Raw genomic sequence first — 13,775 nt, 5'->3', positions numbered from 1 at the left:
ATATGATTCACACCACTGGACACGATCGACAGGCCGCACTTATGCAAGTCCAAGTGGGAGGCCCAGGACCTAGCCTATGGGCTAAACGCCCGTGGCCCAGAAGGGTAGTGTGGCACCCGCTGAATTGCTGCACCAGATAGTCCGAACGGAGCTGTCAATGTTTTGTTTTGTCCCACGCCAGTCGTTGGTCGAATGAGACCGAGGGGACTTTCGGATGGGCTGGATGGTTGCAAAGCTTGTGCCTCGGCCACGGGCACCCATTGACGGGGAAGGGGCGGGAGTTTCGTTTCGTAGACGGATAGAAGGGGGGAAATGAGGAGGATCGAGTGAGCATGTACCCCTGGGCCTTGCTGCAAAGAAGGCTTCGACTGCAGGAGTTCACTAGGGAAAAAGCGTGGTGGTGTTGGTGGGGGGGGGGGGAAGGATAGTGTGGCAAGGCGACCGGGATTCTGAATCCTACGCAGGCGGGCAACTGAACATCAGATATGATAAGATCACCTGGTCCGGCGGTCGGACCCGGAAAAAGGAAAGCCTGGGATAAACAATAAGATGGATTTTATATTATTCGAGTATATTACAATGTAGTTCTTGTGTTGAAGATAAAATAATAAAATAAGAGAACAAAGAGTATGTGCAGCATAAGCATATATACTGCTGCCCTTGTTATACTGTTCCCTTCAGACCGCCTGACATTCTGCTCGTAAGAAGAATGAAGGCGCGCATCATCCACGCTTCCCCCTTGCAGGCCGAACCTGACTGATCCAACACCGTACTACTACTATACTATTGCACAGCGTAATAGTACTACTCCATTCTCTTACATTTTTCACCCACTCTTTGAATGTCTTATGGAGACACAGAGTAATTGTAATCACGCCAACGAAAGAAATCAGGGATCTCGGAGTTATTTGATTGCTCAGCAAAGACTCTGCGTAATCGTCAATGAGAAATCCCGGCCCCATCGCATGATTGGGGGAAGTGGCACAGCCGATGCTGGATGACTCGGGAACAACCGCTCCTGGTCATCATCCGTCGGTCACGGGGTGATGCATAGTCTCCGCAGCCTACAGTTTTACTCTTACCCCTCGAGCAACGATCATCCCGTGTGAGTAATAACAATCACCGGATCATCTGGGTAAGACCATCCTGGATAGGAGATTCGACACTTTCGAGGGGTGCGAAACTCCACAATGAATATTGACAAGAAGGCGCGAAAGCCGCAGGAAATTAATGCGATATTTTTCTGGTCGGTCGTGTTCACGGAAGAGTCAAGCCGAACTTTAACGATCCACCCACTTACTCAAAAGGGTAAAGATATTGTATTGGGCTTCAAGTTCGGTTCGCAACCCTCCGGAATGGGTACACTGCCCACTGTACGACACCGCTGTGGTAAAGCTTAGCGTTGTTTTCTTCCTCGTATAGGTTGCACACGGAGTTTTCTTGCGGTTGGTTAAGATTCTTCAAGTGCTACTACTTTTTCTTCTCTATTCGCTTCGAATCGGATCAGTTCATATGGGCTGCAGTTCTTGCATATAGACCAGATACTATTAGTTACCCTGCTCCCCTCTTCCACCCCCTCTTTGGATTTTAATCCCTCATCTCCCACCCAGCAGATAGGCCATGAGCTCGATTCTCGAGAAAATGTGAATATGCTGGCCACAAGTGACGCCCTGTGCTGGTGTTATTTCATGTGATCTGTTTTGCAGAAATCCATGCCCCCAATAACAGCTGGCGTATTACCTATCTATGCATTCAGTCATCCATGATGGTGGTCGGTGCTTCTGGGGATCGAACCAGCGACGGTAATGGAGCTGGCAGATAGCCGGACCCTCAGTTATGATTGGCAAGCATTTTCAGTGACACTCGAATACTACTATCCAGCACACATCGAGGACTGCTACTACAAGCTTGCAAATTCAGCAGTACGTTTTCTTACGGTCTGGGACTGAGATTGCATTGTACCATTCTATTTCAGGTAGGGTACCTGAAATCCATCATCCGAAGTATCAACATTATAGGGACTGCCAATCGACTCGGGACAATATCTAGATGACATGACCACCATGGACATTATGCATAAGATACATTTGCACACAGGACATCCATTAATCTGACGTGTCGAGTATCAGATGGCCAAAGTTCACCACCAGGTCCTCCCCCCCCTCTTTCGAAGGCCGTGCTGCATAGAGCCCAACCCAAAGGTCTTGAACATTAGGTTCCTCGAACACCCAGGTGACTTCCCGAAGAGGGGATTTCTGGATGCCTTCCACAAGATAAATCCACAGGCTATTGTCTGACTCTCGGACCAGCTCTAGTGTCGCCGCTCCACCTCCTGACGGGACAGGCTGCAGACTCCAGTCCGCCCAGTTGTCTTTGGTGACGGTACTCAGGTGAGGTCGGCCACGGGTGAGTTCGATGCCTGTCTTGACCCATTTCCGGGTGCCTCCCGCACCGTTGAGGACAAGGATGAGTCCACCCTGGTCATAGTTTTGCTGCCAGACTGCATTGAAGGCGACTCTGACCCGTTTGAACGACTTCAACGGAACACTCCGGTATAGAATCGGCGCAGTGAATGTGTCTGTGGATGGAGGTTTGGACCAAGCATCTGTTTGAGGGGCCGCTCTGATGGAGAATTGGGCGGGGAGGATCCCATCACCGGGTACCTTCTCGGAGGAATTGGCGAAAGTGAACTTGGTCATGATTGCCGGCTGGTTCCGTGAAGAGGACGCTTTGGCAATGTCTGTGAGATCCTCACCCCGTTAGACGGTTTCGGACTGGAAAAGGGTATTTGAGGGAGGGTAATTGGAAAGGAAGGGTAGGAATGAGATGGAGTTATTCCAAAGGAACAAAATACAAAGGTCTTGAAGGAGAAAGGAGAAACAGAGATGGATGATGTGAGGAAGAGCAGAGGTCTCTTGTAGCCAAATGGCCTACGTCATATTGATTGGGGCAGCCAGCGACGCCATACTAGTAGTAGAGACTCCGAGCTAAAGCCAGCATCCGGATTGACCTGGGCCACAATGTACTCGAATAGGTATGCGGTCGCAGGGAGATCCTCACCGTCTGCGGTACAGGGTTTGGCCTATGACAGCTATGACTCTGGGTGAGTGGGGTAATCGGAGACTACGGGGCGATTAGAAGCACGACGATAAGGCCGGTCGGAAGGTAACTATGGGGCAATTGTCTGGTACGACTTACTGTTAAAAGTAGGTAGGCTTGATAGAAATCCCCCGGGGTTCCCGGCCGTTATCAGTAAACTCACTCCTCACTTGGTATGGTTTTGAGACTTCTTTAGACACATTCCCCCCATGTGGTCTGGGGTTCCCTGCAGGGAGTCCCTCCTCCCACAATGGCCAGTTCCACGATGGCCGGCAAAGCACGTGAGCGGGGAGACTCCTTTTCCACCGATGACATAAGCAGGCGTGCGCTCCCCTTGGTGGCAAAGGGGAAAACCCCGTGGCCTGGCGAGGCAAAGTTTGGGGAGAAGAGGATGGTTTGTTTGCCTGGTTGCTGGCCTGCCTCTGGTTTTTCCATGATCCATTGTATCCTAGGCATGGGCTGAGCAAAGTGATTGCTTCGACTTGCCTGTCAAGATCTGTTTGCCATGTCTATTGGCTACTATTATCCAGATGATTCCAGGAGAGTGCCCCTGTGGTCGCGACTCTTCTCATCAACTTATGCCGGTTATCGTCACTTGAAGCCTTCGGGGTCGAGGTACTCCGGTCGCTATCGTCGTTCTTTATTCCGCCGCATCTGCAACTATGTTTCTGCCGTTATCGGCGTTATATTCCTTCTCATCGTCCTGACCTCCATATTCCGGCCCTCCTATACCCAGCCGCCGCCACATTACTTGTCGCTTCGGAATGCGGTGTCTCAGTCAACGAAATCCGGCCGAGGCAACATCCGCAATGAAAAAGTCTTCATCGCAGCGAGCTTATATGACCCTGATGGCGATCTAGCACGAGGACATTGGGGGGACAGTGTGCTTGAGCTGATCGATCTGCTCGGAGAAGACAATGTTTTCTTGAGCATCTATGAGAACGACAGCGGTCGAGATGGAGAGAGTGCGCTTCAAGATCTGGCGGATCGGGCCACATGCCAGAAGTCCATTATTTTCGAGCAGCATCTGGATCTGGCCGGTTTACCGACAGTTGCCGTTCCCGGCGGTTCAAGGCGGATCAAACGTATCGAGTACTTGGCGGAGGTGCGGAACCGAGCTCTAAAACCGCTGGACGACCAGCCGGGAGTGCGCTACGACAAGCTGCTCTACTTGAACGACGTTGCATTCAACCCGGTGGATGCGCTCCAGCTTCTGTTCTCCACAAATGCCACGGATGATGGCGTTTCTCAATACCGGGCCGCGTGCGCCGTGGATTTCATCAACCCATTCAAATTTTATGACACTTATGCGACACGCGATCTGCAGGGCTTTGGCGTGGGCGTGCCTTTCTTCCCGTGGTTCACTAGCGCTGGACAAGGTCAGAGCCGCCAGGACGTACTAGCTCAGAAAGATGCTGTGCGGGTGCGGAGTTGCTGGGGAGGAATGGTAGCATTCGACGCGCGGTTCTTCCAGCGCGATACAGATTCATCGGTCATGGATGTACAGCCTCAGCTGCCTGGAGAGGACAAATCACCTGCCCGGTTCCGGGCGTCACATGATACGTTCTGGGAAGCTTCTGAGTGTTGTCTTATCCATGCCGATATTCAGAAGCCTCAGCCGGACCCAGAGAAGATCACAGACACGGGGATCTATATCAATCCATATGTCCGGGTTGCGTACGACACCCGCACCCTTTCCTGGTTAGGGACTACGCGGCGGTTCGAGAAGCTGTACTCTTGGATCCATGATATCCTCAACCATTTCGTCGGCATGCCTTGGTTCAATCCTCGGCGAACCGAAGTCCCCGGCCAGATATCTCAGGAGAAGGTCTGGATCCCTGATGAACATGAAGAGGGGAATGGGTCATTTCAACTCGTTGATCGGGTTGCAGGCAAAGATGGCTTTTGCGGACGCCCGGGACTCCAAGTCATCATCGAGCATCGCAAAGAGGGCCAGAAGGGATATGAGGAGATTGAAGTACCTTCATAAGGGATTTCGATCAATGTGTAGATATTCCCTGCATGCATATTGCATTGTTCTCTTTACTGTATAGGCCACGAGTTATGGGTACATAAATTTTCATCTATAGACGTCCATGGACATAGTGCAATCCAAATGATATCACATTTCGAAACAACATTGGATGGAACAATGATGCTTGTAGATCTGTATTACGAAAACGCCCTCGAAATGCCATTCACCGTCGAGATCACCTCGGTCACAAGCTATTTTGGCGGGACTTGCCAATCATATTAGACTTCAAGTGTTATTCCCTACTATGCTATTTATATTGTAATATACTAGCCCCTCTTATTCCTTTGTCTGGCTTCCTCTGCAGTTGCTGGTTCATCTTTCTTTTCATCTGTTGCCTAGCATCCTTCCTCTTACAACCATCTTCCCTCTTGTTAGACACCTACATATCTCCTAATATCCCATCTCAAACGTTTCATAATCTTCCTAGTTATCATGGACAAGCGTCCGGTCCCTACAATGGAATTTGCCAGCAGGGTCACCAGTATAATCTACGGTGTCGTCGGAACCTTCATGGAGAAGACGTCTTTCGGTCTCGAAGAGAGCCGACATGCTCCCAAGAAGACACATCTCTCGGTCAGTCTCTCTCTTTCCTGCTGTTTGTCTTGTACCGGCCTTTTCGCCCATTCAATACGTCTTGTTGTAATTTACCATAGCACGGTGAGAGTCTTCTTGCTGGGCTGACTGCTAGACCTGAACAGGAACCCCCTCTTCGTCGTTCAGGTAACGAAGCCACGCACTTCACTGTCGGCGAAAATAAAACTCGCCCATCCTCTGCTCCTTATTTTCCATCTCAGTCTTCTCCGTCGATACTTCCCGTCGACACTTTCCTTTCCACTTGTTCTCTTCCTTCTTCTCCCTTATCTTCTTCGTTTGGCAACACCATGGAGGACAAGGAAAATACCAAGACGTTCCCTGTCGCCGATGTGGACGACACGGTCAGCTTCATGGCTGCTGCTCGCTCCTTGAAGCTGCCAAAGACTTATGGCACTCCTACTGTTGCTGTCGACGCGTCCAGTGAGAAGGCCAGTGTTTCAATGAGTCGTCCCGAGTCTCGTGCTGATGCTGATGTTTTTGGTAAGTATCATGCGACCACAGCCATTGTGAAGTTTTGACGCGACATATCTAATGTTATTGTCTTCTGTAGCACCATCCGGTCAAAACACTTATGACGACGAGTGGAGTATCAAGCCTGATGCCGAAGAATCTGAAGTGAAGCCCGAGACCCCCAAGGCTGGAGTGTCCAGTGTTTTTGGTGACTCCGAGCCCCAGGACTACAATGCTGCTGCTACTATCAGCGCTGGTCCTCGTGGTTCGGAAGCTGTAGCTTCAAGTGACGCCAGTGAGGTAGAGGACCGTGAGAACCTTACTACTTTCAAGAGCTGGGGCACCCCTGCTGCTCGTGACAAGCCAGGTATCATATATCATATCCTATCTTCCGGTGGTTAACTTACTTACACGACTTGTTTTAGCTTCTCGTGTCCGTCGTATCATCCTCCGAGGCTTGCCTGCCACCTGGTGCACCCCTGCTAAGGTTCTGTCGCTTGTGCACGGTGGCAATATCGAAAGTGTCCACGTCCATGGCAACGGAACTGCTCATATCCTCTTTTGTGAACATGAAGCATGCCAGGCCTTTTACGACAAGTACCCAAACGGCATCGACCTTGACAAAGAAAGAAGGATCACCGTGTTTGTTGAGATGGGCAAGGAAGTTGACGTGGTCAGCTCCCAGCTTTCTTTCAACCTTTCTGTCGGTTCAACTCGCGCCGTGAGAGCTGTCGGAGTCGACATGAATGCCAGCATGGCGCAGCTGTACAACATGGCCTGTGGCAGTGGTCGCAAGGTTGAAAAGATCCTGGACTCATATGTGCCTGGAGATGTGAGTCTCCTTCCTTTATTCCTCTTGTGTTTAGCATACTCATTTTACTAGGCCCGTAACGTCGTCTTCCGCTTCTGCTCCATCGAGGATGCTGTGCGGTTCCGCGGGATTCTCGTGCGTGATCCTGAGTGGGAGCACTGCAACGTTCAGTATGCGACAGACCCGTAGGTACCCTTGTGTCAGTCTATAATGACTACTGCTAACCTCACTCAGCTGCGAGTTCGCTACCGGTATGCACATTGACTGAAGTCAAGCAGACTATGTTTGGCTACCTACATATGGGGCGGTTTACCAAGATGGTCATGTATAGGGCGGGTTCGAATATAGGTAAAATGGCAGGATATGCAGGATGTATCTGGGGTTGGGGAAGATTGCTTAACGGACAGGCGTTGTGGTAACCTGATGGATTTATTGCACCTCAGATAGTTAATAAAAGCATGCGACATGCATTGATGTAGTTCCATAAGGCTTGAATCATGAGGCAAAAGTCCAATACCAAGGCATTGATTCACTATAGCATGGTGTATAGGTGACGACTAGGCCTAGCGATTAGATCTCTGTAGACATATAAGCGGTAGACATATCGCTGACCCTTCTAAACCTGACTCTTTTCAAACGGTTCGACGGGCATCAGCAACTTTCGATACAACTTTCCCTCATAGCAAATTTCATAATACACAAGGTTGTGGCATAGCATACCAGTAAATCACAATACAACCCCGGACCTCTCGAAGCAGATTCATGACAGACAAGTCAACTTCTTCAACTCCGTTACCCTGGTCCTCAAAGTTTGACTATTCTGGCAAATAGACACAGCCTACGTACACTGAACCTGAATATAATCATTCATAACACGCCCTCGAGAGGTATAGATAACAAGAGAGAAAGGATGGAAAAGAAGGGCCTAGAGCAAGACGCATTACCTTCCCACATGAGAAATCTTGGAAAGCCAAGTAACAACTGGAGTACTAGCCAACTGTCCCGTTGTGGTTAGTCTACATTACATATTCATATGGTATGTAAGGTTCATGTCCAGCTAGTGATAGACAAGCAGCAAGGCTACTCACATATTATCTTCCTCTTCTCATCTACTTCTAATTTGGCATAGAATTCCCTCGGCCATGGTCAAATACCTCGTCGAGAGGCATGGAGATATTGGAGCGGTCAATACAGCATCCACGATGACAACATAACGCTGTATGCTTGGCTACAGTGAACCTTTAACCCGAAGCAACTCTTTATCTTCTTCGTTCTTTGCACAGTTTGGTGCAGACTCCTTATCAGCTCTCAAATGGGGTTCTTTCGAGAGGTGGCCCGAGAGTCAGCTTATCGGCCATTGCACTATCGCAGTGGCTGTCTACTTCCTCATGACAACTCTTTATATTCATGAGCGAAGGATTCGAGGGATACGAGTTAAGGCAAGCCACATTACATTGATCTGTCTCAAGTGATTTTGTCAGTGCTTAAGGGCTTGCTACGGACAAGCTTATATTTCTCAAGGCTCATCATGGGACGCCTTAAGGCTTCATTCCTGCGAGGCTCGTCATTCAGTTTGACACTGTCATCATTGTGTGTGAGCAATCTACTCTGCAATTCTCTGCTCTGATCAAGGAACTAGTCTAACTTTTATAGTTGCTGCATATAGTTTTCTCGTTGAGATTAAGTTCTACTACGCAATAGAGATCAAGTGACGATCAGCCACGACGCGCTGACATGGCACAACAAGTGGAAGGCTAAGAAGGGGAAGGCTTAGAAGATTGACAAAAATCGGACGAGAAGCAGCGAGGAGACATTCAAGGTCAGCGTTCCCACCAGATGAACGTCATGATGCAGTCGGAAACACTCTCACAGGGTAAGCAGCCCATCGACAATTAAACCCTCAACTCTGTGAGTCCGGCTAACGAGTCAATACCTCAACGACCTGCAGGATGACATGGATGTGGTACCATATCATCTCAACGTGGTATTGCAGTACAACATAGCAGGATCAGAAAGTTCCAGAGTCTACAGATTATCCTTTGGTCAATGTACACATCTAGAGGTACATGGTGCACATCATCCCAGCCAATACCCTGGAGCTCTTGTGTATGGTCTGATCGTCAATGATACTCGTCACTTGGACAACGCCGGCTACCCTCGGGGCTGTCTGCTCCTGCCAGCGAGAGAATAGCTTACAGAGAGGGCGTGCATGAAGCTACAATGCCAGCAGCATTCGGAGCTTTAATGTGCGGCATTAAGATCCAGGGGGTATGGCTGCCAATAGCTTTGCTGAGGGCAGCAGACAGCAGCATGGTCTAGTATTCTCCTCAATTACCCTTATCAGTCAATACTTGAAGGTCCAACAAATAGATCCTCGCTGAATAAAGTAAATAATAATTGAACTTAGAAGCCAGTACTTTGGCTTAATCCATCCCATGTCTGCCTACAGAAATAACTCAACTTGACCCTAGTAGATAGTATATCCGAACATCGTATAGTACAAAATATATATCGAGCAGTATTATACATGATCTACCAACACTACATCAGTCACGCCATGCACCATCCTGAGGAAGCAAACAAGTAAGCTATAAATGCTCTTCAGATAATCATAATATCGCAACTATGCCTTTCATCAAGAAACTGTCTGCCCATCAACAGTACAGACCAATACATACCAGTACACGAAACCATACGCCATACATAACACGTATACAATACCATACACCGCCAAGAGACCTCCCTCGGACATAACGGACATAATAACCCTTCTTCTCCATCTATCTCAATGACCAAGACAATTGCCTCAATCAGAGTAGCAGAATAGTAAATTATCAAAGTCGAAATTAGATACGAAAATAGAGCAGAACAAACATACACATTCCACCGAAGCAGTCCTATTCCCTCTCAACCCCAACAAACACCCACACACACAAGCATTGCCAAAACCCGCCAAAGACCGATCTCCAATCCAAACATTCCAATTACCCAAGCCAAGCCAAGTCAAAACCACCACAGCATACACAACACACATACATAAATTCTAGCATTCCAAGCCCAAGAACTTATTCCTCTCAATTTTCAAATCCCGAAATGCAAAGAACATGATGTAACTTTACTTTTCCCTCCGATTCAGTTTTTTTTCCTCTCTGATCCAGAAAAAAGTCTCTCCTAGGAGTAATCTGATTCAAAATGAACTGTTTCCTAATTCTTCTTCTCTCCTTCAGTGAAATGATCTGCATTCTGCAGGGCTTTTTTCTTCTTGTCATGACTCGTGAGTCACATATGTGTGTACCCTACATATCCCCTATCCCTTTCTTAGGCGTTGCCGTTGTTGCTGTTGCTGGTTTTGATGCTTGCGATGCTTGGCTGTCTTGTCTGCTGGTTTTCTTATCTGGGGGTTGAGTATGTACCGTAAGTAGTTATGGGTAAAGGGGGTGCTTTCTCCGAGGAGATATATCTATCTGAGGTCATTCCATTTCATTATGTTGCATGGTAGGTTGAGACAGACATGAATGCATGCCGATATACTACTTGCATGGTACATAGTACGTAGGACATACTTGGTATGAGTGATAATGTACATAGTAGTATCACCGATGATTCTCCATTTAGTAGGATCCTGTCTACCTACCTGTCTGTCTGTCTGTCTGCCTGCCATTGCAGCCAGGTTCGAATGATGCATAGTTGCAGAGTTACATGTGGACTGTGTGTGTGTATGTTGGGTCGAGGTGTGTGTGTACTGCCTGCACCGGAATCTCGGACCGGTAAGTAGCTAGGTAGGTAGGTATGCTCTTCCTCCTACTACTAATACTTTTCCGGTACGGGGAAGAAGAAAGGAGGGGAACTGTGGTTTAGTTGCAATGCATTTCCAGGGTTAGACTTGAACAACTGATTAGTATGTATGTTATGTTACACTACTTATGTATGCTGGCTGTAGTGAGAAAGAGAGGGGAAGGGGGCAAAGGGGAAGGGGTACACAAGATGGAAAGTACTTATGTATGCACCTTCTCACATGTAAATGTACTGCTACATACCTGAGTATCTACCCACCTACCTACCTACTTACTCTACGTAGTAGAAGTACCAAGTTAGATGCATGTGACTACTACTACTTCATAGTTATGTCGATAGAGGGGACATTAATCATCTACTTATGTATGTTATACATAATATACTACTAATGAAGAATCAGGTTGACTGAAGAAGGGGTAAGTCGAATATCTTGGTATTCTTTTCTCCTTACATGGCAGTTTTCGTGTTCACTATGGATACTACCGTAAGTAGCAAGTATGGCAGTTAGATGATACGTAGTACTTAGTTACCTACCTACCGACCCCCGGATATTTTCATTATGGCAAGCGAATAGAAAGAGAGGCCAAGAAGAGGGCAGGCCGGGGAAGTGGAAGGAAGAAGCAGCAGAAGAAGGTAGTATTTGTCATTGTTTGTCGCAGACTCGCAGTAATTACTTACCTCGGTCGGAGGGTACATATCCAGCTAGCTAGTTAGTCATTTTAATTATTTACTCTGCACTAGATTCGATAATAATCCTGTCTGCTATGGTTTTGTTTATACGAACACGACAATCATATCACAACAAAATATAGGTATTTACAATAGCCGATGTTGAACATTGTTTAGTTAGTAAGTTAGTAGTTAGTAAAGTGACGATCGCTTTTTTTGCTCCGCACAGCAAAGCAGCACGCGGGGCCTTGCCCGTGTGTACATACATCCATGTAAACTAAAAACTACATACTACTACTAACACGCTACGGAGTACCTTATAAGGAAATTGCCTGAAACAACAATGAGTCCAAAACCCATGGTTACTAACCGAATCCATTCGGTGCTCAATCCTGGGTCGGCCGGCCGACCGACCGACCGACCGGCTGGCTTTGTCAGTTCTTGTCAGTCGCTGTCTCTGTCTGCCTGTTTTTGGTGTCCACTTCGAGAGAGGGTAGGCAAGTATCCTTGGGTTATTGGCATGCAATAATTAGGCTAGACAAAAAGACGGATGTATCTTTCTGGGGCTCTCCCCTCCCGCGCCGCCAATTCTGGATACAACCCTAGGGTATGTCGAGAACAAAGAAGGGCCAAGTTGCGAAACAAGGTCGAGAACGGGGGGGTTAGCCTTGTTTTCCGAAGTGGATACTTGCACGGAGATCACCGAGAAGGGAAACAAAGAGAAATTGCTATGACGGGAGAGAGTGAGAGATATGTCTCGTTGGTATTACTACGATGTGTGGGGTGGGTTTTGGCTTCTAGCGATCGTGTAGATGGTTGGCATTTTTTGTTTCGCTGGTGAAAAGAAAAGTCGGGTGAACCAGAGGTTGAGAGATGCTTAGCAATGGGGAGAAACCATGGGTTCTCCGGGGGTGGTCCGAGGACTGGACCGAAGCAAGGAAGGGAAGGACTCCTCCGTGGGTTTCCTTTAGCCAAGAAGGTCAAGTCAACAATTTACCAAGTCAGTAATAATAATGAGGTGGTTAGAACGTAAGGCAAGTCAACTAAACGAGTGTGGATGGTGGGTGAGGCATTCTGCATGACCGTGTTCAAAACTACTCCTAGTTGATAAAATCGCTAGTTAGTATCAGTCCGGAGTTAGGAGTAGTGAGTATCTAGTGTTACTCTAAATTAATATTCCGTCTCTTGAGCGGCTCCATAACCTCTGCTGGAGGGTAGAAGAGGAGAGGGGGTTGGTGGTCGAGAGTACTCCGGAGTCAAAAAAAGACGAACAGACGAGGGAGACGAATGACCCCAACGAACATGGATCGGAAAGAGAGGGATGAGACAGGAATCCGGCTGCCTCCATGCAGGAGCAGCAGCCCCAGTTGTGCGAGTGCGAGAAGAGACGAAAAAAAATAAATTAGATTAACTGGGACAATCGGTGCAGGCCACCGGCTGATTCTCGCAGCGCGAATACTACATCATGGACCCGACAGTCTGGTAGAGGGTGTGATAGTTGGGCATTAGTAGGCAACCTTGAGCAGGTTCCGTCCAGCTGAGGGGTTTTCTGAGTAGGCCTGGTAAGTTTGGCAAATGGTCCCCGAGGCTGGGAGGAGGAGGGGGGGAAAATGTGAGGGAAATTGCACTCGCTGTCCACGGTGGGTTTGAAAAACCGAGGATGTCTTGAACAATGAAAATATTCATGAAGCTTTTCAACACAGTTGCTTAGATATTACTTTTTAAGCCCTACGTAGGTTAAAAGCTGGCTCGAGCTGGTACCTGACTGACTCAGTGGATGAAAACGGTTAGGCATTTCTTCAGTCAAGATTAAGGCGTGGTAAGCAAGGAGTAAGCTTACCTGGGGTACGTCCTTTAGGGGAGGTACTTTGCTTTGCCCGTGGCACCATTTAGGGTGAGTCCAGCGTGACACTGAAGAGGCGGCGGGCGCACCGGTTGTGACTGCTCTCAGGCAGAGAGAGAGAAGAGAATAACTACACTAGTTTAGCAGCAGCAGCAACTAACTCTTGGGTTGTTGTCTGAGACGCGGAATCGATCTCGCTTGCCGACGTCGATCGAACGGCCAGCCGGCTTGGATTGGCCGTGAATGAAGGCGTATGGTATGGTATCGGACCTTACAGCGCGCCGGCCCATCCGGGCTGCAGTCAGGCTTAACTTAACAGAGTCACTGTAGGGGAAGGCCTGATTGCTTGCATGGCAGGGGCCAGCTTGCTGGGGTCAATGCTTCCCTCTCTGGCTCCCATGGCAGCCCACACTAGTATGTATTCTGGCTGTAAACCAGAAAAGGCCCTTGGGGGAATGGGAAAGTCATCGACGCGATCA

General features: G+C 48.3%; 4 protein-coding genes across 4 annotated transcripts; 2 read left to right on the top strand and 2 right to left on the bottom strand.

The window, feature by feature from the left end:
• Positions 1 to 81: 81 nt before the first annotated feature.
• BO87DRAFT_401292 (uncharacterized protein) lies at positions 82 to 962 on the bottom strand (the record flags this gene model as incomplete). The annotated part of the gene is made up of 5 exons (XM_025625596.1): positions 82 to 219; positions 258 to 368; positions 443 to 532; positions 670 to 778; positions 928 to 962. The coding sequence occupies 5 exons, from the start codon at positions 960 to 962 to the stop codon at positions 82 to 84; spliced, it is 483 nt and encodes a 160-aa protein (XP_025474996.1).
• A 790-nt stretch (positions 963 to 1,752) lies between these two features.
• Positions 1,753 to 3,114, bottom strand: BO87DRAFT_180701 (uncharacterized protein). Its single transcript, XM_025618406.1, has one exon. It carries the CDS (start codon positions 2,697 to 2,699, stop codon positions 2,106 to 2,108), a length of 594 nt encoding a protein of 197 aa, XP_025474995.1. The 5' UTR covers positions 2,700 to 3,114; the 3' UTR covers positions 1,753 to 2,105.
• Positions 3,115 to 3,254: 140 nt separating this feature from the next.
• Positions 3,255 to 7,399, top strand: BO87DRAFT_410500 (uncharacterized protein). The gene is made up of 9 exons (XM_025626338.1): positions 3,255 to 3,497; positions 3,630 to 5,077; positions 5,206 to 5,392; positions 5,562 to 5,707; positions 5,833 to 6,208; positions 6,279 to 6,545; positions 6,604 to 7,010; positions 7,062 to 7,174; positions 7,224 to 7,399. The coding sequence occupies exons 1-9, from the start codon at positions 3,350 to 3,352 to the stop codon at positions 7,255 to 7,257; spliced, it is 3,126 nt and encodes a 1,041-aa protein (XP_025474994.1). The 5' UTR covers positions 3,255 to 3,349; the 3' UTR covers positions 7,258 to 7,399.
• Positions 7,400 to 10,088: 2,689 nt separating this feature from the next.
• Positions 10,089 to 10,458, top strand: BO87DRAFT_380581 (uncharacterized protein). The gene has a single exon (XM_025624323.1). It carries the CDS (start codon positions 10,182 to 10,184, stop codon positions 10,392 to 10,394), a length of 213 nt encoding a protein of 70 aa, XP_025474993.1. The 5' UTR covers positions 10,089 to 10,181; the 3' UTR covers positions 10,395 to 10,458.
• Positions 10,459 to 13,775: the final 3,317 nt, after the last annotated feature.

This window comes from Aspergillus neoniger (genome assembly GCF_003184625.1).
Source record: "Aspergillus neoniger CBS 115656 unplaced genomic scaffold BO87scaffold_48, whole genome shotgun sequence".
In the NCBI taxonomy this organism is placed as follows: domain Eukaryota; kingdom Fungi; phylum Ascomycota; class Eurotiomycetes; order Eurotiales; family Aspergillaceae; genus Aspergillus; species Aspergillus neoniger.
Note: the sequence above shows the minus strand (reverse complement) of the source record. Positions and strands in the feature narration are given on the sequence as shown.

Excerpts from the sequence above, each read along its gene's own strand:
- BO87DRAFT_180701 (XM_025618406.1), bottom strand. The coding sequence starts at position 2,699 with ATGACCAAGTTCACTTTCGCCAATTCCTCCGAGAAGGTACCCGGTGAT.
- BO87DRAFT_410500 (XM_025626338.1), top strand. The coding sequence starts at position 3,350 with ATGGCCAGTTCCACGATGGCCGGCAAAGCACGTGAGCGGGGAGACTCC. Across the intron at positions 5,393-5,561 it reads CCTACTATGCTATTTATATT|TTATCATGGACAAGCGTCCG; the intron begins GTAATATACTAG and ends TAATCTTCCTAG. Across the intron at positions 6,546-6,603 it reads TGCTGCTCGTGACAAGCCAG|CTTCTCGTGTCCGTCGTATC; the intron begins GTATCATATATC and ends GACTTGTTTTAG.
- BO87DRAFT_380581 (XM_025624323.1), top strand. The coding sequence starts at position 10,182 with ATGAACTGTTTCCTAATTCTTCTTCTCTCCTTCAGTGAAATGATCTGC.